The sequence below is a fragment of the Macaca thibetana genome, chromosome 7 (genome assembly GCF_024542745.1).
Source record: "Macaca thibetana thibetana isolate TM-01 chromosome 7, ASM2454274v1, whole genome shotgun sequence".
Lineage (NCBI taxonomy): Eukaryota > Metazoa > Chordata > Mammalia > Primates > Cercopithecidae > Macaca > Macaca thibetana.
Window position 1 is genome coordinate 45860177 of NC_065584.1, and position 22671 is coordinate 45882847.

Sequence of the window (22671 nt, forward strand, 5' to 3'; positions counted from 1 at the left end):
GGAAGCCAAAATATCAACATTAACAGAAGTTTGGAAGAAGTTGAATTCAACCCTCATGAATCACTTTTGAGGGGCTCAAGACTTCAGTAGAGAAGTAACTGCAGTGGAAATAGCAAGAGAACTAGAACTAGAAGTGGAGCCTAAAGATCTGACTGAATTGAGGCAATCTCATGATCAAACTTGAATGAATGAGGAAGTGCTTCTTACAGATGAGCAGATGAGCAAAGTGGTTTCTTAAGACAGAATCTACTCCTGGTGAAGATGCTGTGAACATCACTGAAGTGACAACAAACGATTTAGAATAATACAAAAGCTTAGTTGATAAAGAAGTGGCAAAGTTTGAGAAGATTGACTCTAGTTTTGAAAAGAGTTCCACTGTGGGTAAAATGCTATCTAATAGCATCACATGTTATAGACAAATCTTTTGTGAAAAGAAGAGTCAATCAATGCAGCAAACTTCATTGCTGTCTTATTTCTAAAAATTGCCACAACCTCCTCAACCTTCAGCAACCCACCCTGATCATTCAGCAGCCATCAACGTCGAAGCAAAACCCTCAAGCAAAAAGATTATGACTCACTGAAGACTTAGATGATTGTTGGTATTTTTTAGCTATCGAATATTTTAATTAAGGTATGTACTTCTTAAGGCATCATGTTATTGCACACTTAATAGACTATATAATAGTGTAAACATAACTTTTATATGCACTAAGAAACCAAAAAATGTGTGTGACTCGTTCTGTTGAGATATTTGCTTTATTGTGGTGGTCTAGAACCAAACCTGCAATATCTCCAAAGTAAGCCTGTAAATAGAAATAAGATCTATCAATTAAGACACTCTAAAACAGGATTCTGTATGTTTTCTAAATGTCTCCTTGCTTTGTCAACCCCCCAACGACCACTTATTAAATATTTATCTGACTATATGTGCAAGGATTCATCCACCCACAAATGTTAAGGCTAGGCAGAATTCATCTTCAGTGTTCCCTGAATGCCACAAGAGAATGTTCAGCCAGTCCTTGCAACCTCAGTAATAATAATAACAGTCATCACTATCTGCCATGCACTTTACATAAATAAATTTAATCCTCACAAAAACACTCCATGGCCATGGGAGGTAATTATCTACCCTCTCTCCCTTTTTAGATAAAGCAACTGAGGCAAAGAAAAAGTAAGTTACTCACCCAACATTCTAAAACCAGCTGAATCAAGTTTAGAATCCAAGAGTCTTGTTCAAGAGCCCAGGATCTTACTCTCTACTCCACTACCTCCTTGTGTCCATTTGAAATAAGGTATCTGTTTACACAGTATTAGACAGATAATGAAATTGTGATGATACTTTCTGAAGCAACAGCACCTAAGAATGAAGGAAATCTGGATGTGACTCAGTCAAATAAATCAGTAGAGATTATTTTGCTCAGATCTTTCATGGGAAAAATCATTCCATTATGTTTATGGCCCCACATCAAAAGAGCACAATTTGGCTTTATTTCCCGGAGTCCTCTGGTTTTTAGTGGGTCCCAAAAGAGAGAAATCTTCTGGAGACTTTTCAATGCTGTACAAAACCACCGATCACATTTATGGACTTTGTGCCCTACAAACAGCGGGAAGAGTGACTTCATCCCCCAATCAGCATAACAGATCTTGACAGTGCATGAGCAAAAGCTTTTTGCACTCCAAAAAAGCAATTATTTTCTGTGGGAAAAAAAAAAAGTCAACTTCTTAGGCATAATGAACCCACCTATTAATCTTGTCCTGCTACTCCTGCTAATTCTGGAAGCAGGAAAGTAGTCACAACTTGTTGCCCTCAAATTTAAAAAGAGGGCACATCATCAAAAATGAAGAACTTTTCAACTTTGTCCTTCAACTGGTCAGGCTTTCTTGCAAGCGGCAACTTCCAATCAGTGGAGCAGAGAAGCTGTTTATCACTTTAAACCTAGGTTTTTTCATTGTAGGGTATATGCATATCATTGACTGAAGCACAGTGCCTTTAATAATACAGAATGTACTTCCTTAACTAGTTGAAGATCTGTGTTTAAGAAAGGAGGCGAGGTATAATAAATTAACTTTTGATGACTTCTAACAATCCTAATATTAATAAAGGAAGCCTGAAGAGTTTTCTTTTTAATGTTTTTACAAGACTTATTGCTGATGAATGGATTGCTGGGTAGCTCATCAACCCAGATAACCAGTTATATACTTCCTTCTTCTGGTAGTTACTGAAAATCTACCTGCTATTATTGAAAAATAGTCCTGAGATTTCAATTTGGAGAAAAGGTAGGTGGAGAAAGAGAAAGGCCATTGACGGGTGTGTAGTTGTAGAGGATACAGGAGTGGCAGTGAAATCCAAAGGATGCTGATATGGTTTGGCTTCGTCCCCACCCAGAATCTCATCTTGAATTGTAATCTCCATAATCCCCACATGTCAAGGGCGGGGACCAGGTGGAGGTAATCAGATCATGGAAGCAGTTTCCTCCATGCTGTTCTCATGATAGTTAGTGAGTCTTAAAACATCTGATGGTTTTATAAGCATCTGGCATTTCCCCTGCTTACACTCATGCCATCCTGCCACCCTGTGAAGAAGGTGCCTGCTTCTCCTTTGCTTTCCACCATGATTGTAAGTTTCCTGGGGCCTCCTCAGCAATGTGGAATTATGAGTCAATTAAATCTCTTTCCTTTATAAAATACCCAGTCTCAGGTATTTCTTCACAGCAGTGTAAGAACAGACTAATACAGTAAATTGGTACCAAGAGTGGGGTACTGCTACAAGAATATCCAAAAATGTGGAAACAACTTTGGAACTGGATAACTCGCAGAGGATGGAACAGTTTGGAGGGCTCAGATGACAGGAAAATGTAGGCAAGTTTGGAACTTCCTAGAGACTTGAATGGCTTTGACCAAAATGCTGATAGTGATATGAATAATGATGTCCAGGCTGAGATGGTCCCAGATGGAGATGAGAAACTTGTTGAGAACTGGAGCAAAGGTCACCCTTGCTATGCTTTAGCAAAGAGATCGGTAGCATTTTGCCTCTGCCCTAGAGATCTGCGGAACTATGACCTTGAGAGAGATGATTTTGGGTAGCTAGTAGAAGAATTTCTAAGCAGCAAAGTGTTCAAGAGGAAGCAGAACAAAAACATTTGAAAAATTTGCAGGCCAATGATGTGACAGAAAAGAAAAACCCATTTTCTGGGGAGAAATTCAAGCCAGCTGCACAAATTTGCATAAGTAATGAGCAGCCGAATATTAATCACCAAGGCAATGGAGAAAATGTCTCCAAGGCATGTCAGAGACCTTCCTGGCAGCCCCTCCCATCACAGGCCTAGAAGCCTAGGAGGGAAAATTCATTTCCTGGGCCTGACCTAGGGATCCCTTGCTCTGGGCAGCCTCAGGACATTGTGCCCTGCATCCCAGCTGCTTCAGCTCCAACCATGGCTAAATGGGGCAAAGGTACAGCTCCAGCCATTGCTTCAGAGGGTGCAAGTCCCACGCCTTGGATGCGAGACATGGAGTCAAAGGATATCATTTTGGAACTTTAAGGTTTAATGACTGGCCTACTGGATTTCATACTTGCATGGGGCCTGAAGCCCCTTTGTTTTAGCCAATGTATCTTATTTGGAACAGGTGTATTTACCCAATGCCTGTACTCCCATTGTATCTAGAAAGTAACTAACTTGCTTTCAATTTTACAGGCTCATAGGCAGAAGGGACTTGCCTTGTCTCAGATGAGACTTTAGACTTGGACTTTTGGGTTAATGCTGAAATAAGCTAAGATTTGGGGGGACAATAAGAAACGCATGATCATGTTTTGAAATATGAGAACATGAGATATGGGAGGGGGTGGGGAGGAAGATATTGTTTGATTTTGTCCTCATCCGAAATCTCATCTTGAATTGTAATCCCCATGTGTTAAGGGCAAGACTAGGTGGAGGTAATTAGATCATGAGGGTAGCTTCCCCCATGCTGTTCTCATAATAATGAGTCTCACGAGATCTGATGGTTTTATAAACATCTGGCATTTCTCCTGCTTGCATTCATTCTGTCCTGCTGCCCTGTGAAGAAGTCTTGGGTATTTCTTCATAGCAGTGTAAGAAGGGACTAATACAGATACTTTGAAAATGTGGAAGAATAGTGATATTAAAATTAACTATAAATTACTTATCATGTAATTTGTTTTTAATAGTGCAATCCTGTACTCTCTTGTTTCTTATCCTTTGTTCATTCTATTTTTATAACTGGGAGGATAGTATATGGCACAATGTCTGCCATATGAGGGTGATTTAACTAGACTTGTATATTTAAAAGGATCACTTTGGCTGCTATGTGGAGACTAATTGGAGGAAGTAATACCAGAGTTCAGAACAGTTCAGAACAAAAACAGATTAGAAGCTGTTTCAGTAATTCAATCTAATAGCATGCCAGAAGAATGCAAATGGACATAGAAAGAAGAGGATGATTTGGGAGAAGTATGCAGGCAGTAGCATGGTCAGAAATCATGGATTGGATGTGGGGATGAGAAAAAGTAAGGAGTTAAGGTTTCTGGTTTAGTGGATGTTACTGGTATATACTCAAAAGGGGTCTGTGGAAGAAGATGATAAACATATTTTGGACCTGTTGAGGTTGAGGTACCTGTAAGACATTTAAGTAGACATGAGACAAAAGTGACTGGATGTTTATTGTCACCCCTAAAGCCCAGGCAACAAATATTTGTCAATCTAATATCAACACTGGACTAGACACTGGGAATGGAACAGTGAAAAAGCCATACATCACCATAGCCATTATGGAACTTAAGAGTTTAGGTGAAGAGAAAGGCATTCAACAAGTAGTCACCCAAATGCAAAAATGGAAGCATGAAATGAAGTATTTCAAAATGGGCAAGGGCTAATTATATCAAATGATACTAAGAGATGGAGAGGACATTAACAGAGCTGTCTATTGGATTTGATACCAAGGACGACACTGATATCGTGACAACAGCTGCCTCAGTGGAATACCAAGACAGAAGCCAGATAAAAGTGAGTTGAAAAGAAAACTTTACAGTGAAGAAGTAGAAACAGTGGCTACAGGACTTTTATTCAAAAGGTTTTGCTGAGAAGGGGAGCAGCCAAATGGAGCACTGGCTAGAAAGGGACATAAATAAGGTCAAGGGAGAATGATTTCAGATTTAAGATGGAAGATTGTAAAGCACATTTGTATGTTACTGGGAATATTCCAGCAGAAAGGGAGAAAGTGATTATGTTAAGAAAGGGAACTTTGCAAGAGCCAAGTCAATAAGACCAGAAAAAAATATATTAAAAACACAAGCATTTTTCTTTGGGGAGGTAGTGATGGAAGAGAGCACCAGGGGGCTTCATGGATGCGAATAATGTTCTGTTTTTTAATCTAGGTGCTAGTTAAATAAATGTGTTCATTTTGTGAAGATGTATCAAGAGGTGACCTTATGATGTGTGCTCTTTCCTGTATGTATGCTACATGTCAATCACATTGTTTAAAAGTAGGATTAGAAAAAAGAAAACAAAACCATCATTTTTGCAAGTGTTATGATTGCATATAAAGAAAACCCTGACAAATTTATAAATCATTATAAATAAAAATTCACAAAGTGGCTGCATATAAGAATAATACACAAGTCAACAGCACCACAACAAAAAAAGCTCAATTTTTAATACACTATTTACAATAGAAACAAAAACCACAAAATATCTAGTAAAAAATTAACAAAATATGTATTTAACCTGCAGGCAGAAAATTGTAAAATTTTGCTGAGAGATATTAAGGAAAAACTAAAAAGAGCAATATATGTGTAAATGAATAGGAAGATTTGATTTTGCAGTGATTTAATTCTTCCAAAATTGATCTAGAGACTCAATGAAACTCCAATCAAAACCCCAACAGGATTTTGTGGAACTTTACGAACTAATTCTAAAATACACATGAAATAGTACAGGACCATAAAAAGCTGATACACATCTGAAGAACAGAAAGGAATGCTTGCTCTGCCCTGTGTATGGACTTGTTAAAGCGACATGACCACCTGTAAAGCAACTAAGACAGTATGACGTGGGCACAGAGATGCTCTGACCCGCTAGCCCAGAAACAGACCCCCCACCATATATGGAAGTTTGTTACATGATTAAGAGGACTATATAATTTGTCATACAAACTGGGGTACGTTAGGGGGAACTATTTATTCATGGTTATGCCAGGCCAACAAATGCAAACTATCATTGAATTGGGCAAATGAGAATGCATGCCCAGTATATCTGTGGCAGCATTGGAGGTAAATAAGCAGAAGCAGCTTTTGGTGGGAACTAAGACATTTCATGCAGACAGAGGTGGGAAATGGAGTGCAAATAAAGACATAAGTGGGGTGCTAGATTCGATAATGGGCATGTGGCCTGCCTTACTACTTTTATCTTTTCAGTAAATTTGGAAGCAACATAGTCAGCTAAGAGTGAATAGGAAAGGAGCCCAGAAAGCTGGGGTGAGAGAAGACAGTGTGATTGTTCTGGAGAGTAGAAGGACAAAAATCCAAAGGATAGATGGCAGGATTGCCAGGCAGTGTCAAGGGCTAATGTTACATCAATGTCAGGAATTTGTAGATCACTGAGCATAATTATGCATTTTTCTTCTGACATATTTACTGCTTAAATGATATAATGTGAAATCTAAACTAGTAAAAAAGGAAAAGAGAGAAAGGGGATCATAGACAATGAAAATGTGGTAGGCCATGGATTAGAGGTCTGTGGGGTGATAACACTAGAAGCTCCGGCCAGGAGGGTGGGACAGGAGTCAGACAGCAGGTACCTTAAAACGAAGATGTTGAAGATGGTGCCATTTATTGGTGATGAAACAGCAAGGGACCCATGGAAATGGGGGTTGGCAATATTATTATCTGGGTCCTAAAATCATAAATCATGCAATGTTAGAGCTGAAGTCCAGACAGGTGAATTGTTTGTCAAAAGTGCTAAGAGAGAATGTTTATTGAGATCTTACTATTTTCCAAGAGCACAGAGATGAAAGCATGACAAGTACCCTTGGCTGAAAGGGCATCCTTACTTCTTCACAGTTGTAATCTCTCTGTCACTCATTTTATTAACTTGAAGATCAAGTAAGAGAGAAAAGAAAAGGCACATTTCTCTGTTTTTGTTTTTAAATCCTTATGGAAGCCAAAAAGAAAAAGTATTAATAACACAGTTGTCCTGGCTGCTTTGGTGGTATTCCGAGGTGGGATATGGTTGGCCCTCTTCCTTACACACACATTGAGTGTATCAAGAGAAATGGACTCACACTTAAAAAAAAATTAATAGCAGGAAAGGGTTGGGGAGAGATATCCAATTCTGTATATAAAAAATTATTCATAGCTTACAGTGGTAGCACTGAAGGGAAATCTGGGGGTTTAGAGCCAACACTCTCATTATCCTAAATATAAACATTGCAAACTAAGTATGCTTGCTACATAGACATTGCCTCTAGATGAATCCTCTAATAGTGCCTAGAATACCACTCCAAGACCCTGCTATTTAGAAATTCTGTACCTCCCACAGCAGGTTGGCAAAAATCTTTCTAAAATTCTCTGACTCTTCCTAGTCCACAGAAGAGGGAGAGCTTCGAATTTATTTTGGATTCTGCAGTGATAGGAAGAGAGGCAAGTAGAGGCTGAAAAAAAAGGATCAGAAATTCAAATTACTTCAAAAACCCAGGTTTTGGTATGAATGGTGGAAATGTCTTCCTTTTCTTTTCTCAAATCAAAGTCCCTCGGATCTGGCAAGCCAGTGTGAGAGATGTGAGGTTGTTTCAAGTGTGGCTATGTAGACTCAGAGATTGATTTCATGGCCAGGTACAACTGAAAATCAGACACCGTGTGCTTCAGTCATGTCCCCGCATTTGAGAGTCATGAAAATTAAAGCTGCCCCACAGTGTTTCCTTTCATGCTCGCGATAACAAGTCTACTTCTCAGCTCTCTTGAAATTGAGATTTCCGGATCAACTCTGGTATTCCCACAAATGGACGTTTACATAACTGAGCAAAAAGGAGCCAAGAAATAACTGCCTTTGGCTTGTGGCTTTCTAGGAGAAATGTTTAAAACATACTGAGAATGTTTTAATGCTTTTCTAATCACCTTCATTTTCAATATAATGACTTTTTTTCTTTGTGAAGATAAAAAGAAGACGCAAAAAGGAACTACATCTCATTGTCCTTTTAAGTTTTTGCCTCTGCATACTGTAATACTCTTATTGAAACTATCTGATTTTCCTGGGATCCCTGGAGAACAGTGAGTAGAAATGATCAGTGTTTATACACCCCAAGGCCTTGCCCAGGTCAGGTGTACTGGCAGTGTGTGCCTATGTGCCTGGGACATTCTGCTCTTATCGGCCTGCTTAGTCAGAAACACCCAGGGATTAAGGTTCTACCTACCAGTTTCCCATTGTCTAGTTAACGCCTAAATAACTTCAGAATGTTTCCACCCAGCTACAAGTCTCAATTCTCCTTCTGAGTGCTCCTGAAAGAGTAAACGTTCCCACCCAAACTGAAGACCAAGGAACGCACTGTTGCAGGAATCATGTGACCCTGAGTACACAGAGCTCCCCAGAGAAAAGGGCACAGGGCAAGCTCTCAACTCTGGACAGAAATGAGGACACCCAGGAACTCCATGCTTAAGCGTTTCTATGCCCAGCCTGGATCTGGGAGTCCAGCACTCTTTAGCAGGGGCTAAGGAGAAAAATGGGAATGACTTTTAAGCTCTAATTACCTGGGAAACTTTTGAACCCTCAGGAGCCCAGGTTATACCTCAGACCTAACGAAGCAGAATTTCTGGGTGTAAGTCTCAGGTGTGTGTTTTTTGGAAAGATCTCAAAAGAGATTCCTAGACACAGGTAAGGGTGCAATCCACGGTCCTCCCTTGGCACAGGAAGTGGGGTCCTCATACCTCACAAAAGATCTGTGTTTCTGCCTCCCTGCCTGACCCAAGACCTAACTGTGGGACCGTGGGAGTGTGTGTGACAACCTTCTCTCCCTGAGGTGCAGACAAGAATGCCAACCAGATGTCAAACCATCACACGCCTGCCATTCAGACAAAAGGCTGAGTACCACACTCCACCACCTCCAGTCCCCAGGCTTCCTGGGAGGGAAAAAGACCCAAGGGCCAGCTCCTGAAGAAAACCGATCATCTCCCACCCGCCTCCCCAAGAAGTACCGTAATTTGATTGGCACAGTTTTGAGAAATACACTAGGAACAACAGAGAATTTGTTGACTGGAAGAAAGGTAGGAGGCCTGATGAGAAAAACAGCCCCTGCCAGGGGGAGAAAAGAGGTGCTTTCTCCTTCAGCTCTGTTTGGATAACCAGTAGGTGAACTCTGAAAGTAAATGACCTGGTTTTTCCAGCTGTAGCTGAGGCACAAGATATTTCTGTTCCTAAGCAACAGACAGATGCCTTGATTTCCCATCCTAGCTCAGGCTGGAATAATTGAATTCCCTGTTTCCTTTACGGCGCAGCCCCTGCTCCCTACGTACCTGCAGGGCAAAAGCTTGAAATGTGTTGTCCCCTTCCCCGATGCTATTTCACACACACAGAGAGTAATTTTCAGAAAGACTTGCTCCTGTTCTTTTTGGGTACAAGGAAAGGAACATAATCTAGAACGCCATCTGTCTTCCTGAAATAACCAATAGTGGCACTATTTTTACCCAGCAATTATCAAACAAATGGAGTCATTTGAAAGAGTCACAGCTGTTCCTCGGTGTTATCTCAGTACAAATATGACACAGCGCATGCTGATTTTGTTTTCTGCTTTGTGTCTCATGTACACCAAGGCAGTGATAATTTCTCAACCTCCCATCCGAACACAAGTCAAAGTGTGTACTCCACAACTGAGTCACTCAGGCAAATTAAAAATCCCTCATTATCTTGATTACACGGTCAAGGTTTCATTAAATGTGGTTCTCATTTAGAAAGCAAATGCAATGAACTGCATATTTCAGAGTGAGTGCTAGGAAGCTGTTCAATCTCACAGAAAACAAGTTTTTTCCGGTTAAACGCAACCTGAAACAAGTATCAGTACTCTTGATTTTATATGTATGTTAGCATTTTTAACAAAAAAGCAAAATTATGCAAAATGAATCCTGCTTTTCCATTATCGACCTTCATCATAAATTCAGGAAGATGCCCTATTGAAATAAATATCCCTAGCAAACACACACTCACACACACATGCATGTGCACACACACATGCACACATACACATGCAACTCTATCAAACATCTATAATTCTTTTTATCCACCCGTATCTGAACCTTAGGTTAGAACTAGGTTTGGGAAATTCCCCAACCTAAAAAGGCAGTGGTCACCTCCCAGAATGACTGCAAAAATACCAAAGACTTGCTTTCCCAGCTTCCTTGGCACCTGGGACAAAGGAACATGGTCTAGGCACCACCAATCAGACATACCCACCCCAGTGTACAGAGATCACCCAGTGTTCCCTCTGGGAACAGAGATGCTGCAAGGAATACAGAGGCCCCACAATGTAGGGCTGGTGCAGGCATGCATGGTTTGGTCCCAATGGCACCTGGGGTGCAATCTGCAGCCTCTAGTGCTCTGCAGTAACAGGAGTATCCACCAACCCAGCTCTGCAGGCTGACTTGGGCTCTCTCCCTGGCTTCATGGCTACAACCTGGCTCTCCAGCCCTCCCAGAAATCTGTGAACCAAGTAGCATCTTTTAAACAATTCATTTACTGCTTAAATCAACCAGCACTGGTGTTTATTGCCACAACAAAAACCTTACATGAGAAAAAAATTTTTAATGTTTTAACTACATGAAAACAAATAATATCCTTGAAGTTTTTGTTACCCTTCAAAATTTTCCATCTCTTTCCTAATTCTTGAGTCTCCAGTCTTTATTTTATGTACACCCAATCCACATAAATGTCTCTAATTCCCAAAGATTCCCTGATTCCTCACTTTCAACTAGGAATGTAACCAAACATAGAAAGGTCAAAGTCACAGAAGGAAGATACAGGCTGACACAGCCATTTTTGTATAAGACTATTCCCCAAGGATCAAGAAGTATTACATGTATACTCTAAAGCCATAACACTGATATCAGGTGATGCACAGAGCAGCCCTCATCAATTTTGAGCAATGCTTCTCAAACTGTAATCTGTTTATGAATCTCATGGCAATTGTGCCAAAATGTAGACTGATTTAGCAGGCCTAAGATTCCACAGCTCTAACAAGCTCCCAGGCAGGTTACTGGTCCACAACTGCACTTTGCATAGCAAAGTTTTCAGTGCTCAGGTAACTATTCCAATGTCCCCAGAGAGAAAAAATTCAGTGTGTTTTCTTTCCATTTTCTGGAGCTCATCTCCTCTACTTTTCCTTTTAATTTTATATTTAGAATAACCAGACTCTAACGTGGCAATACATTCCATCATTTGGCACATGCCTCACACCAAATGGAAAATTTCTTATGTGCAAAATGTTAGAACATGTTAAAAAAAAATCTTGCTTCATTGGCTCTGAAAATGTTAAATTCTATAAAACTAGCCTATTTAATACAAGAGCCATTTATGCTTTCAGTTTGGATACTTTAGAGAACATTGTCTATTTTATGGTCCCAAAGAGTCTCATCTGGATGGACACTAATTTTTTTTTTCAAATATAAATTAAAAGTATGAAGACTTATCTTTGAAGCACTATAATACCTGGGCACAAAGGTGTGATGACACAAGAAAGAAATACTCTCAGTACCTTGTCTGATATAAAAACATATTGTGCATGTACAGTTGTTCCTCAGTATACACAAGTGATTGGTTCTAGGGCCCATCACCCCCTGCATATACCAAAATCCACATACACTCAAGTCCTGCAGTAGGCCCTGTGGAACCCACTCATGCAAAAAGTCGGCCCTCCAGATATGTGGCATTCGCATCCTGCAAGTACTGTCTGGTGGGAAAACATCCATGTGTGAGTGGATCCACAGAGTCCAAGCCCACATTGTTCAAGGGACAACTGTATTTCCATGTCTCACTTTCCTCTCCTGAACTTAATAGTTTTCCACAGTAATGTCTTTGAAAGGGACTGCCCCTTGTAACAAAATTGTTTTGCAAAATTCTATGCAACTAGAGTTCATGGTTCATATTCACCGTCCTCTATAAAGCTGGTGCCATCAGCCGCTCTTACCTCCAAATTCACCTCCAAAATTGGCCATCATATTTTTCTATTTCTGAGTATTAATCTGAGTATTTTTCTGAGTATTAATTATTCTGTGTATTAATGCAATTACTGAAGGCAGAATATATTCTCCTTTACTGAAAACACTGACAACTCCTCACTAAAAATATCCAAAATTTCACGATACATACAAAAATTTTAAAAGGTCCACCATCCCGTTTTAATACCTCTAGAAAGAACTGTAATCAGTTATGGTTTCCTAGAAGGCCACACATTAGAGGAACACATCATCCTACTTTTGGCTATCATAACATGTAGTTCTGTTTTTTATATGATGATGGATAGCTTAGATTACTGGTCAGAATAGGAAATGGTTCATTAATTAAGGACATTTTTGCCCTCCTGTGAATATTCACCCTTGGGGTGTTACACATGAATTCTCTTCCCACTTTGCTCACTTTGTACCTCCCCTACTCATGTGAGAAAAGGATTTTTAAAATTTAAAAAATGCATCAAAGTTAGGCTATGAATAAATGTTATTCACAGAAGAGATTCATTTTCAGATGAATATTCTGAAAAATGTCAAGCTCCATGGCCAATGGGCATGGGCAGTAAGTACAAAGGAAGGGGCCAGTGGCAGCTAGGGCTCTGGTGGAAAGACAGTAGGAGAAAAACGAAAGATGTTTTGTTAAGGAGAAGCCAGGCAAACCCAGGGTGACAAAAAGAGGCCTGAGATGAACCAGGGAAAAATGCCTATCCATCCTCTCACCCCTTTTCATTCCTGATTGGCTGTGGCATGGTGGTTTCTCTTCAGATTATAGGAAAAGCCTATAACGCTTTCAGGGAAAGAGTTATACTTTTTCAACCAAGGACTCTCCAAGCTTGCAACAGCAAACACTAGGGCCAATTTGAGATCATATTCTTAAATTTCACAGGTTTTTACAACTCATGGGTCCTCTTTTCCCAGGAAGGATCTATCTACAGTCAATATTTTAGTTGGCCCATTCTCAGTAAAACATTGAACCCTCTTTAACAAATGATTGCCTTTCATGAAAAAAACCAAACAGATAAGGCTAATGAATTTGCTTCTGGATACATCCTATCCTATCTATGAATACAGTGTTTTAGTATGAGTCTCATCTGTATTCTACTTAAAATCAAATTTTTGTCATTGTAACTGCTTACTAGAAAAGATTAATGAATTATTTTTACCAAAGTATAAACAATGTATGCAAAACTAAACACAGTCAATAGAGATTGAATTAGGCATCCAAACAGATAAGAGCTAACTCCCTGCCCTGAAAGAGAATAAAACAAGAGAAGCCGTGAGCTGTGATGAGGGGAGCTGAACCAACGTCTGCATTTCCCAAAGCACAAAACAGAGTAGAGAGAATTCTATATGGGATGTGCCCTGGGTCTTAGCAGCGCAACACCTTTCTACTCAGTTCCTCTTCTCAGTTACCACAGAAAATAATGAGCAAGAAATTGTCTTCTCTTGAGAAGAAACAGGAAGGGGCAGGAAAAGTACAGTGAAGAGTTGAAGCTGCTGAGGTCCAGTTAAATTCAGGTGAACTAATGCAGGGAGATCTCAAACATGTTTCAAATCAAGACTTATCTTCAAATTGGCTGTATTAAGAACTTTTAAATTTAGATAAGACAGCCCTAGATATGATGATATATTAAGGGGGAAAATTATAAATAAACCAGATATCCAAAAATAAGGGAAGACCTAGCATAAAAAAAGATAAATATTTAAGAGGATTGATATCCCAATTACCCTGACTTGATCTTTACACATTATATGAAAGTATCAAAATATTGTATGTACTCTAAAAATAGGTACATCTATCATGTATCAATTAAAAATATGTATTTACAAAGAAATAAACAAAAATAAGGGAAGAGTTTATGAGTATGCATTGGGTCATTCATTAAGCATCAAGCAATGCTATAAGACAATATATCTAATGCTTATAATTGCTTTAAAATCAGGGTATGAAGCTGCATACATAGTGTGATTGAAACTATTGATAATTACTATTTACTGAACACTTCATATTTTATTTTCAATCCCTGCTACAATAGTCCAAGGAAGGTACAATTATTCACACATTTTACAGGTAAGAAAATGAGTCTTAAAGATGATAATATTCTCAAGATAAAAAAAGAATTAAAAATGGAACACTGATAATAAATTGTAGGGTCAAGCAACTCCAAAGTCTCATTTTACTAACAATATTGCCTAAAAACTTCATGGAGGACAAAAAAATATTGAAAGAAAATGTGCTATGATAACACTTCATAGAATGGCATTTTATATCCTTTAATATGTTGTCTATAATGTGGTATTGTTTTTATAATTATTGTAATTTCAAGTGCAAAAGTTAGTTAAGGACTCCAGCTCTGATCATAATATAGTAATAGGGATTAAATTTCTCTTTCTGCCTTAAACCACCACAACACTGGACAAAATATATAACATAATGGTTTTAAAGATGCAGGAAAGCAGGCAACACTAAATGGTGTTCCCTGAGAGAAAGAACAAATGAATAAAGTGATCCCTGTGTGTGCTCCAGTTCACTGCCTGGAGAGCATGTCACGGAACAGGGAAGGGGAGCCCAAACAGACCCAGAACAGAGTCTTGCTGAGTTGAATAGAAGTAGGGTGGAGTTTTGGGGAAGCCACAGTGACTAGAATTTATGGGGTAAAGCACTGCAGAAGAAGCATTCACAGACAGGATTTCCTTTGAGTCTTTGAGTACAGATCAGCACATGTGTATTAAGAAACTAACAAGACAAGGGAGAGAACCACCAGAAAGGTACAATCAAAAAATCCCTAGAGCTCATGAAAAGCTGGGAATAATTTATGTTGTCACTAGCCAGCGGGCAAAAAATACTGATATACAGAATATAAAGTGGGATACTTAAAGGCTGATTGCCTCATTAGTAGGACCAAATTAGCAGTAGATTATGGGATGATTTACACCCACCTAAAAAGGTTTAAAAGCAAGTTTCAACAAAACCAGATGAAGTCAAGCGGCCTTAACTGCCTTCCAGAACATAGCCAAAAATACTTAAAGAAATAAAATGAAGCACCATCCAATATAAAATTCACAACATCTAATATCCAACCAAAAATCGCCAGGCAGGCAAAAAAGAAAAATGGGGAGTAGGAGTGGGAGGGATTCAATAACTAGAAACAGATCCAGTAATGACAGAGATTACAGAATCATTAGACAAGGTAATTAAAACAGCTATTATAAATGTACTCCACAAAAGCACATTAAGAACAGAAATGGAAGATAAAATGGGATATAAATCAAATTTATGGAGATGAATAATAAAATAACTGAGATGAAAAATACACTGGATGAGATTAACAGAAGATTAGGCATTGTAGAAGATTTAGGGACATGAAGACATTGCAATAAAACCTAAACAAAATAAAACACACAGAGAAAAAAGACTTTTAAGAAAAGAAATTCAAAAGAAGACAACATCATGTGGCCTACTATACATATAACTGGAGTCTCAGAGAAAGGAAGTATAGCAAAAATATTTGAAGAAACAATTGGCCAAAAAATTTTACCGATATGAAGAAAATTATAAACACATATATCCAAGGAGTTTGGCAAACCCCAAGCAGAAACAGTAAGAACACCAAACTAAGGTACATCATCATCAGGTTTCTAAACAAACAGTGACAAAGAAAAATTGAAAAGTAGGCAGGAAAAAAAAAAAGACATCACATTACATACAAAGGAACAGCAATAAGAATGACAATATATTTCTTATCAGAAACAATGCAAGTCAAAAGACAGTGGAACAACAATATTTAAAGCAATTAACAAAATAGCTGACAAACTAGAATTCTATACCTAGCAAAAATATCCTTCAAAAATAAAAGTAAATACTTTTTCAGACATACAAAAGCTAAAAGAATATATCATGAGCATCACTGCACATAGTAAAGGAAGTCCTTCAGTAGAAGGCAAATAATACCAGATGGCAATTTGTATCTACACAAAGGGATGAAGAGCATCAGAAATGGTAAAAGAGTGAGTAGATATAAATTTTTTCTTATTTTTAGTATACTTTGGAAGATAACTTCTAAAACAAAGATAATAACATATTGTTGTGTGTCTTGATCAATTTGGGCTTCTATAACAAATTAGCAGACTTGGTGGCTTAAACAACAAATATTTATTTCTCACAGTTCTGTGGGGTGGGAAGTCCAAGCTGAAGGCACTGGAAGATGTGTCTGGTTAGAGCCTGCTCCCAGGATTGCAGATAGCCATCTTCTGGCAGAGAGCAAAAAAAGAGAAAGTAAACTTTCTCATGTCTCTCATAAGGACCCTAATCCTTATGGGTTTCCCATAAGGGAAGGATCCATTCCTTCATGAGGGATCCATTCTCTTGACCTAATTATCTCCCATAGCTTTCACCTACAAATGCCATCACACTGGGCATTCGGCTTCAACAGGTGAGCTGTGGAGGGATACAAATATTCAGTCCATAGCAGTTGGGTGTATAACACATGTGGCAGTAAAATGTAAGACAACAACACAAAGACCAAGAGAAAAGAAATAGAACTATACAATTTTAAGGTTCTTAAAATATGTGGGAATCACTGTAATATTATTTGAAAGTAGATGATGATAAATTTAAAAGTTATACTGTAAACTCTAGAGCAACCATTAAACAACAAAAATAGAGCTAATAAGCCAAAAAAAAAAACCTAAAACATAATATTAATAAATTTTCATTTAATCCAAAAGAAGGTAGAAACAAAGCAAAAAAAAAAAAAAAAAACAAAGAACAGGTAGAAGACAAATAGAAAACAAATAATAAAATGGTAGGTTTAAATCCAACCTTAAATGGAAATGGTCTAAACTCACCAATGAAAAAAACAGATATAAAATTGGATAAAAGAACAATACTGAACTATGTATGCTATCTACAAGAAATACACTTTAAGTAACAAGACAGAATTATTACAAGTAAAAAGGATAGAAAAAAGATAAACCACACTAAAACTAACCAAATAAAGCTGAGGGGCTATACTAAGGTTAAATTTCAGAATAAAATATTACCAAAGAAAAGGATCATGCCATAATGATAAAGGGAACAGGTCATCAGGAGTACATAGCAATCTTGAATGTTTATTCAGATAATAAAAAAACTTCAAAATGCACAAAGCAAATGCTGATGTAATTAGAAGGATAAATGTATAGATTAATTCATAAGTATTGTTGGATATTTTAATGCCAGAACTTCAATAATTGATAGAAAAAGTAGACAGAAATTCAGTAAGGATTTAAAACACTAGAAAAACACTATCAATAAAATTAATCAGCATTTGTAGAACAACCAACAAAAGCAAAATACATATTCTTATAAAGTGAACATAGGACATTTACCCAGACCATAATCTGGGCAACAAAACAACACATTTAAAAGGAATAATCTCATACAAATGTTATTGAAAGAGAGTTAAATAAGAAATCAATAATAAAAAAGTTTCTAGACAGTTCCCCCAAATATTTGGAAACTAAAGAACATACTTATAAATATCCCATGATTGAAAGAAGTCAAAAGGGAAATTTTTAAATGTTTTGAAATGAATAAAAATGAAGACAAAATATACCAAAATGTATACATAAGACCAAGTGGAGTTTATCCCAATAATACAAGACTGATTCAACATTCAAAACTCAATGTAATTCAACATATTAACAGACTAGTTAAAGAAAACCATATGATCTTCTTGACAGATGCAGAAAAAGCACTTGGCAAAATTCAACATCTATTTTTGATCAAAACTTTCAGCAAACTAGGAGTAGAAGGAAACTGCCTCAACTTCATAAAGAGCATCTATGAAAAATCTACAAGCAACAGCAGACTTAATGGTAAAAGACTAAATGCTTTTCCCCAAGACTGGGAGCAAGGTCATCCTATTCAACAGTACAAACTTGTTAAATCACTTCTTACGTCTTTCATATTTTTTATGCTGATGTAAATAGTATTTTTTTACTATAAATAGTAATGTATTTTCATTATAAATAATATTGTTTTAAGTTAACTGCTAGTATATAGAAAAACAATTTTTGTATATTTTCCCTTGCATCTTTTTAGACTCACTTATTAATTCTAGTAGCTTTTATGTAGATTCCAATTCATAGTTCAGAGCATATGGGTCTTCTGGATGCAGGGTATGGGGAAATTCACTGAAAACAAACTAGCAAAATTCTCACAAGCCACACGAGGAAATGAGTCACTGTGAGGTCAAATCAGCAAATAAAGAGTTTTACTTCCTCCTTTTCAACGTATATGCCATTTATGTCTTTTTCTCAACAAATGTTAATGTACAAACAAGAAAATCCAGGGAGAATTTATTCATAGAAAATGGTGAGTTAATTCTAAAATTTACATGGAAATAAAATGACCTAGACTACCCAAAACAGGATTGAAAAAAAAGAAAAAGTGGAAGGATTTACACTACCTGATTTCAACACTTATTATATAAAAAGCTACAGTAATCAAAGCAGTATGACATTAGCATAAAGATATACATATAGATCAACAAAAGAGAAAAGAGACTCCAGAAATAATCTCAAACATATATAAATAATTTTCAAGAAAAATGCCTAGGTAATGCGACCGAGAAAGGATAATCTTCAACAAGTGCTATTAAAATGATTACATGTGCTTATGAAAAAAAATGAGCCTAGACCCTTAGCTCACAACATAAGCAAAAATATAAAATGCATCACAGATCTAAATATAACATCTAAAACTATAAAACTTCTAGGAAAAAACATCGGAGAAAATTATTTTGACTCTGGATTAGGCAAAGATTTTTTATGTAGAACACAGAAGGCACTAAATATAAAAGAAAAAACAATAATTGGATTTTATCAAAACTTAAAATTTTTACTCTCTAAAGCATGCTGTTAGAAAAATTAAAAGGCAAGCCACAGACTACAGGAGAATATTTGTAAAACATGTATCTGACAACTCATATGCACATTAAAGAACCCTCATAATGCAATAATAAGAAACATAATTTTTAAATGAACAAAAGATTTGAACACATACATTACCAAAGAAGAGGTACAGATGGCAAATAAGCATATGAGAAGATGGTCAATATCATTAGTCACTGGAAAAATGCAAATTAAAACCAACATGAGATATCTTCTTATAACCATGAGAATGACAAAAATAAAAATTGATGATATCAAGTATAATAGAGGATGTAAAACAACTGGAAATGTCATACATTGCTGGAGAGAATACAAAATGGTACAGCCACTATGGAAAACATTTTGGCAACTATTTTTTCCTTTCTCCCGACCCCACTCTTCCTTTCTTGGCCATTTTTTGTAGAGCTAAATGTGTACCCATCTACCATATAACCTAGCAAGTCAACTCCTAGGTATTTACCCAAGAAAAATTAAAGCATATATCCACACAAATACTTATACATGAGGATTCATAATAGTTTTTTTTTCAGACAAAAAAGGTGGTTTCCTTTATTTTGGTAAACTTTAAAGATCTCATTTTGATACTACTTCAAAATGCCAAATAGAACGACCCACTTTCTGAATAATTAAAGCAATTTACATTTTAAACATGTATTTCTGTAAGATGTAGTCTATCATCTGAAATATTAATAAGATTCAAGAATTTCTTAACTAAACAGTAAACTGATCATAAGTATATAATCTGTGATCAATTTCATAATTCTAAGTTTACTGCACCTTAATTCCAGGTATAAAATGATTTAGAAAGCATTTTGACTGGGGGAGATAGAAAATAAGGACAGGTAAATGATCTGTAGTTTAAAACACAAAATCCTGTCACGTTACATCTCACATGTTCAAGACACCCTCCATGTGCTGAAAAAAAAGATGGTTCCCAGAAACAGTTAAATCCATTAACAAGTCACCCAGCACAAAATAATTTTTAAAACTCCTTATAAAAAAGGAGTCCATGTATTCACAGATACTGTAGAATCTCCAGCTCCTATGTATATTACCGAAAAACGCAAATAAATATATCTTTGCGGTATTACAGCCATACACTTCTTTCCCATCAGACTGTACCAGTCACCTTCGTACTGTGGAAGTGTTCCATCGTTTTGGGCAGCCCAGGCCATGAGGTCCCCCACAATATTCCAAACTGTTAAATAGTCTAACTCTTGAGCTGCTGATGAGGCCTGGAGGATCTTCACGGCTTTCTGTGATTCATTTCCCAGTCTGTAAATCACATAAATGGGGACAGCAGCCCCTTCTTGTGTGCCTTGCTTCCCTTCCCAGACTTCTTCTCCTAAGAGCTTCAGGCTCTCCGCATCCCTGTGTTCCAAATATTTCAGAGGGATGTGTAGGGCATGAGACAAATGACAGATGTTCTCCTCCATCTGAGGCCTGATGTCCAGCAACAGGTGGGGTGCCCCAGAATCCAGAAGTCACTTATAGTCGGTGACAGAAATACTCCCCTCTGGGCTCAGTAACTGTAGGGAGTGGCATTTATTGGTGGCTGAGGAGCCACAGAAGGCTTTATAGTCCAGCAGAGCAGTCACAGCGGGCCATTTCCTGCAAGCTGCACAGTCGAGCCAGCGGCTCCGCAGCCGAATACAGCAGAAATGCCCTCTCAGGGCATCAAAGAGCAACAGGCTGCCACTGTGAGAGGGGCCGAGATTCGCAGCGATGTTCAGCACCTCTAAGGCCTGCAGGCAGCCCGGGACCCCAGTTACGACACGCAGCATCCCGCGGTCCGCGCAGCTGGTCACTGTCCGCTGGGGGTGGCTGGGGGAATATGCAGCGATAGCAAGGCCCACCGTCATAATGGTAGACTGTGATTTGGCCCTCGAAGCGCAAGGCACTGCAGACACTAGAGGCCAACCCGCCGGCACACATGTGTCATTAACCAGATAGCGAGTGGGCACGTTGTCCGAGAACTCGGCCACCACATCATATCGGCGGACCGGGTCTAGGGTAGTGGCTGGCATAAGGGCCTAAGTGTACCGCACTCATTCCACCGCCAAACTGAGGCAGCGCCGCGAGGCGGCGGCCAAAGCGGCCTTGGCCTGTCCAGCCAGTGCCTCGCCATGTAGCACTTGGTGGGCCAGGTTGCTCATCTCTACCACGTCATAGTCCACAAGGCCAAAGCGGCCCACGCCGGCAGCTGCCAAGTACTGCGCCAGTGGACAGCGGAGCCCACCGCAGCGCACGACTAGCACGTGTCCGTGCACGCCCAGCTCTGACAGCACTGGCTGCCGGCTATAGCGCAGAATCTCATCTCGGGACAGTGCCGACTTCCGCGGTAGCGGCGACACCGGAACCACTCGTTCTGGCTGCAGTTCCTGCTCCGCCAAAAGGGCCGCCGCCAGCTTCTGTTTCAGGGAATTCAATTCCTCCTCACATTGGACAACTTCAGTCTGTAAGGGGAGTACCTCCTCCCAGGTCATAACAGTTTTATTCATAATAGTCAAAAATTTGAAACAACCCCAAGTCTACTAGTTGGTGAATGGATAAACAAATTGTGGTCTATTCATACAAAAGTATATTCCTCCACATAAAAAAGAACAAATTACCAGAATAGTCCACGCAGTATTGAAGAAGAACAAAGTTGGAGGACTGATACCACCCAACTTCAAGACATGCTACAAAACTGCAGACAATGTAGCATTGGTGAAAGAATAAATTGATCAATGGAATAAAACAGAGAGCCAAGAATTAGACCCACATACATACAGTCAACTGATTTTTGACAAAGGAGCAAAAGCAATACAATGGAGCAAAGATAATCTTTTCAACAATTGGTGCTGGAACAACCAGGCATTAATATGCAAAAAAAAATGAATCTAGACAGACATTTCACCCTTCACAAAAATTAACTCAAAATGGATCACAGCCTTAAATGTAAAACACTAAACTACAAAACCCCTAGAAGATAACACAGGAGAAAATCTAGATGGTCTGAATTTGGTGGTGATTTTTTAGATGCAGCACCAAAGGCACAATCCACAAAAGAAAGAGTTGATAAGTTGGACTTTATTAAAATTAAATATTTCTGCTCTGTAAAAGATAAAGTCAAGTGAATGAGAACATACGCCATAGACTGGAATAAAATATTTGCAAAACACTATCTGATAAAGAACTGTTATCCAAAATATAAAAAGAACTCTTAAAATTCAACAGTAAGAACACAAACAACCTGATTGAAAAATGGGCCAAAGAACTTTACAAACACCTTGCCAAAGAAGAGGCACAGATGGCAAACAAGCATGTAAAAAGATGTTCCAGATTATATGTTGTCAGGGAAAGGCAAATGAAAACAACAAGATACACATGTATAAGAATAGCCAAAACCCAGAACACTGACAACACCAAATGCTTGAGAGAATGCTCTCGTTCACTGCTGGTGGGAATGCAGAATGGTACAACCACTTTGGGAGACAGTTTGGAAGTTTCTTACCAAACTAAACAGACTTTTA

The 22671-nt window shown here is 38.3% G+C and overlaps 1 protein-coding gene across 1 annotated transcript in view; it reads right to left on the reverse strand.

Moving 5' to 3' along the window:
• The window catches only part of SYT16 (synaptotagmin 16), a 241309-nt gene extending 218949 nt beyond the window's left edge, over positions 1–22360 (reverse strand). The window contains 3 exon segments of the mRNA XM_050797762.1: positions 20286–20968; positions 20970–21060; positions 21063–22360. Coding sequence (XP_050653719.1) covers positions 20286–20968; positions 20970–21060; positions 21063–21657 — 1369 coding nt within the window. The 5' untranslated portion in view covers positions 21658–22360.
• Between the last annotated feature and the right edge of the window lie 311 nt (positions 22361–22671).